This window comes from Symsagittifera roscoffensis, chromosome 9, assembly GCF_963678635.1.
Source record: "Symsagittifera roscoffensis chromosome 9, txSymRosc1.1, whole genome shotgun sequence".
Lineage (NCBI taxonomy): Eukaryota > Metazoa > Xenacoelomorpha > Acoela > Convolutidae > Symsagittifera > Symsagittifera roscoffensis.
In genome coordinates, this window is record NC_087070.1 from 29,749,490 (window position 1) to 29,754,746 (window position 5,257).

The window sequence follows — 5,257 nt, forward strand, 5'->3', positions numbered from 1 at the left end:
ACTGGCAGGTGTCAGTTACCTTAATCCTACTCGCTTTTCACCGTCTCGACCTTGCCAGTTGATTTTCTGGTCTGTCTAGGGCAAAGTAAAAAGTTACCATTTTTAGGCCATCAGTCAAAGGACTTTTGATCAGCTTTCGTTTACATGCGAACACAACCACATAGCTGAGCTAAATTTTAAAAATAAATATTCCAGAATATTCTGACCCTCCTTTCAAGCACTTTTTTGCTGTTAAGGCCTTTTCTCTCTGTTTCGTGCTTCGTCGGAAGGTTGCGCTGTGCCATCTGGCAGAATGGCACAAAAACAAGAAGTCTGGAGACCTCTACAAGGAGGATTGTTTTTGCTGTGATTATTTTCGTTGCTAAAGACATTGAAATCGAACAAAACACTGAGATGATCGGATAAATCGACGGAGTGATAAGCGAGGGTAAAGTTGACTATATTTGTGAAAATACGATCGAGGATGTTACCACGAATATGTGTTGACGAGGAAACACTTTGTTGCAAATCACCACAAATAATCATCTTCATACCACGGTAAATCCGAAGATTATCTGAAACAGCACTGATAAGATTCTGGGAGGTAATTCCGTAGTGACTGCCGATCGGCGGTGTGTAAACACATAAAACTGCAGTTTGAAAATTGACGAGAAACACACATGAAATAAAGTCCACACCCGTGGGGACAGTGACGTAAGCACATGTGTTTCTACAGATGTTAAGTGTGCCTCCATGTTCACCAGTACTTCTGTAAGAAAAAGCAGCAATATTGTAACTGCTTTCAAGAAAGATATTTGCAACAGGAGCTGCGTCGAACCATGTTTCTGTGACGCAAACTATGTCAGGATTTAACAAATTAACTCGCTTGATAAATGATTATGATGATGATGATGATTGGCTTTACCACTCTTTCTTGAACACAAGAGTGGTAGAAGGCTCACAAAGCCTCACAGAATAAAACAGTTTTCAGGGTAAATGATATAATTGATAAATGTTTAGTGAGAGATACAAGGCTTCTGGAATTTTGAAGGTAGAGTGACTGTGTGTAGTCAATCGGTGTCAATCTTGACTTCGGTTCCATCTACAAACAGTTTTAAATTTTTATTTCAAAACAGATATTCTTATTTACAAATTTTAAAACAAATTTCTCATTTACAAATTTTAAAACAAATATCTTTTTTACAAATATCATGAGAGTGTCAAAACATGAAAATACAAGCAAAAATTTCTGCATATGGAAATCCTCTGCCTCAGGGGTAAAAAAACTTAAAAATACATACAATGTAGACAATTCCATCAGCGCTATAATGGAGGAGGGTAGATTTTAATTGACAATTCTCTGGAATCTTCAAAATCGACTTGATTTATTCATAAAACGTTGCCGGTGTATATATATATATAGCGTTGTTATGGACCTATCCAACCTGTGCACGGACCGTCGCATGACAAGGGGACGTCTTAATTGACCGCTTTTTTTTTAAACTAACATTGTCCATGTCTTTGCCAAACCTTACACGAGGATTTTCTCCACTTGATTCAAGTAGTTATCTGAGTCTAACTACGTCAAATGTTTCGTTGGGGAGTTGCCGTATTTGCGGACTCTTTATAAGAGAATAATTTAAGATGGAGTAGACGAATGGGTGCTGACCAGAGTAAAGGAGATACATCAGCTGTCGGCGAAATCACTGTTGTAAACCAGCCATCGAGTGGAGCCACAATTGAATCAGACGAAGACTATGAGCGTATATCTAACCTACCTTCTTTCGAACCAATTCTAAGAACTCATATAATCGAAGAGGCAAAACTATCCCATATGGATCGTCTCAATCCTGTCAATTTGGCGAAAGTTGTGAACAGATGCAGTGTGCATTTAAATGACTGTGATTCTGTTCTTCTAGCATATCAGGTACTCAGCGTGTATAAGTTATAAGTTTTTTCAATTACGGTTAGCAAGTGTTATGAAACGGTGCGAGACTTTTCGGATCAATAGCGGTCGCAGCAGGTTTGGTCCCTGCCCCTGGAGGTTATTTGAGCATACTGCATTAAGTAGAAGCATCGACTCGTTATGGGTTATGATGAACAATTGGCTGCATTAAAAAGTTAAGATTATCGCAGCATCTGATTTTTTGGTACTACTATGATAGAGTGGTCCCGCGACCTTAAAATAGTGAGGGGGGGTTTACGAATGAAACATAAAATTTGTTTCAAAATATACTGCGAAATCTTTCTGAATGAACGCTTTAAACGATTTAATAGCTCTAGGTGTCTTATTCTCAAGGGACCTTGTTATTTTCAAGGGACCACTCTATCATAAAAGTACCGATTTTTTTTTTCATGTATACTCAAAATTATTCTTTCTTTTTAGAAGAACTTTCAGAAAAATTTAAAATGTTAGATAGATGTTTTGTGCACTGTTTCTTAACGCACCATTCGAACATTCTGTGATAGGTAGAGAGCATAGGACTTAAATAATAAAAGATTTGATTAAAAAAAACCTTTACTGAATAAAGTTTAAAAAAGATTTAAAACTGTTGCCCTCTTTTTTGTTCTTAAATGAATGAATACTAGGACCAGTAAAGCGGGGAAACACCGTCAATGAGTCGCCTGTCGCCTTCAAGTAGCCTTGGAATTCTTATAAGAAGAAGCGTACTAGAGTCCATTTATGAGACCCCTGATTGCCGATTTCAAGCCGACATTACAGCAGTAAATAAAAATGCGAGATTTTATAAAAATTGATGATAAATTGCTGAGCAAGATTCTCCGTATAGGCAAAAGTGACCCAGACAAAAATGTCACTCTTAAATTGTAAACCTGGAGAACCCTCTGAGCAAAGAATTGGTGATGAAGTCTGCCTTTCGATTGAGAACGTACGATCATGCTGTGTTCATCAGTCGAGAACTCTAGCCATCCGATTTTCTATCTTTCAATGTTTGAAGCTTTCTAAACCTTGATAGAAGAAGAGCTTCTCCAATTATCTATCAAGAACCAATTACGACACAATGTTTCTGTTCGAAACATGGCTCACTTTCGAAGTTGCAAACAATGCTCTCTATCTTCCAGTCTGCACAATTTACCTATAAGATCGCGAAACTGAAAATTTCAAATCGAAGCATGGAGAAGTTCTCAAAGCGGTAACAAATCAGCTCCCTCATGAAGAAGTCATACTTATAAATGATTTGCTTACGCTAAAATTATTTACAAACCCCAAGAAAATTTCATGTGTTTGGCAAGATAGAAATTTCTTAAAAGTTTTCACTCCTCTCAATTATTTCGTAGAAAAGCAACTAAGGTTTATGGCAGGGGCCAATTTTTGAAATTAACCATTTCATCCAGCATATGTAAAACAAGTAATAAAAATTTCAAACAGCTGCCTCCAAGTTTCAAGGGGCCCCTAGGTTTCTTTAGTTTTGGTTTCTTTAATGTTGTATTGCAAAGGGTCTGCAGTAATTTTTTTTACCTCAATCCGCACTAGTAGTCAAAAATTGATTGTCGAAAAATTTGCCGAAGAATAATTTCTTTTTTTAACCAAGCTAATTACAGTGAAAATGAAATCTTTTGAAGTTCTTCGCTCCTCCTTGGTCTCATTGATATCAATGTACAGACGCACAAAACATGGATTCAAAGCTGCTCAGAATTATTTCTAATGCTCTCTCTTTGGCTCTTATCGAAAAAAATGTTCATAATTTCAAAGCTTTAAACGGGCCATAAATAGTAGCTTGAAAATAAGTGCAAACAAAAATTAAAGTTGCAACCAGAAATGTGGTTTGCTTATCGAAATTTAAATTATTGGCAAAACTACGGAATTTGCACTGAACAGAAAAAATTGCAATTAGTTTTTTTTTACTGAAATGAATTGAGTTGGCTCTGTTCAGATTTTTTTTTAGTAGTTAAGATGATTTCTATTAGTTGTTTCTGCGTGGCTATGTAGTTATTTTTTGAATCTGTATCGGCATATTAGCACTAGGTTTGAAGTTATTACCTCCGTATTTATGATTGATAGGCGGAAAGTATCAAATGTCCATTTATAAGCAGGCGTTGATAACTAGAATTGTTGTTCATACTAACTAATATAAAACACATTTATAATGATGGCGTTTTTACTTTCCAGAAAGCTTCTATCGGCTAAATTATTTCTCTGAAGCTCGTGTGAGCCTACATCCTTCTTGGTGAGATGTTTTTGAATGTATCTTTGTTTCAGCACAAACTGGGTCTAAAAGTGAAAGAGTCAGAGCAGAAAGCCAAATTAGTGGCCAACCTGGTTCACGAAAGACAGAAAAAGATGCAGCGATCAACCTTGTCAATTCAGAAAATCGACACTGTTCAGAGTGATTTGAAGCGTCTGCTGGCAACATTTGAACAGATGGTGAAATTGTGTGATGAACTTAACATGGGCTTACCGGAGTCACAAAGACTGGAACCCTTCAATTTAACTGAACGAGCTTCTTTTCCATAATTTTTCTAGATATTGTATTTAGATCTTAAAATTTAATTTATGTTTGCTTCACTGATCTTTTTATGGAATAGTTATACCTTAAAAATGGAATTTTGACCACCTCAAAAATAGTTGTCACGCTGGTGCAATATCGACCAGCTTGACAGCTCAACTCTAACCTGTTGTAAGTTTACTTCTAAGGTAGCTATTGATAATACGAAGTTCTAAGGAAAAGTGAACCGACTTGGGGTTCCCTTCGCACTTGTAATGACACCAATGGAAATTCCCAGGGAATCTAATGTGTATTTATTACCCTTGCGTTAAGCAAGGGTATTAGAATCGGGTACTAGACTTTTTCCCATAAACAATTTTGTCCACAGGAGTTATTGTACTTCTGATGTACCATGGTTCATAATGAATTCAAGTTTTGTAGTGTCTCTTGCATACTTAGCCTGGTGTTAACGAATACGCCTGGGACGACAAAGGTCCCGGTTTGAATCTCACCAGGACCAGTTTTTTCAAACGGTGAATATTGCGGTTCAAGAAAATTTCGGCCTTTTTTTATTTGTCTGCTTATGTTTTGTCGGCTTAGTTGCCACATCTAAGAATCGTTTTTTTAATGCTGTGAACAATTTTCGCTGCAGTCTTTTTTAGCATTTTAAAAATCCGGCTGAATCGAAATTTGCTTTTCACAGGTTGTAATTTTTGCAGCTCGATTTATTAAAAGTTAACTTTTTTCATTTTTTTGTCTTTTTTATCGGCTTAATATTTTTTGGCTTGAATAATATCGACTTATTGGCTTCTTATTGCGTCGTTGTGATCGAA

The 5,257-nt window shown here is 36.5% G+C and overlaps 1 protein-coding gene across 1 annotated transcript in view; it reads left to right on the forward strand.

Annotated features, from left to right (window-relative positions):
• LOC134854899 (BLOC-1-related complex subunit 5-like) overlaps positions 1-4,508 on the forward strand; it is a 113,461-nt gene extending 108,953 nt beyond the window's left edge. The window contains exons 2-3 of the mRNA XM_063871262.1: positions 1,622-1,906; positions 4,199-4,508. Coding sequence (XP_063727332.1) covers positions 1,637-1,906; positions 4,199-4,453 — 525 coding nt within the window. The 5' untranslated portion in view covers positions 1,622-1,636 and the 3' untranslated portion in view covers positions 4,454-4,508. The remainder of the gene's footprint in view (positions 1-1,621; positions 1,907-4,198) is intronic.
• The last annotated feature ends 749 nt before the right edge of the window (positions 4,509-5,257 follow it).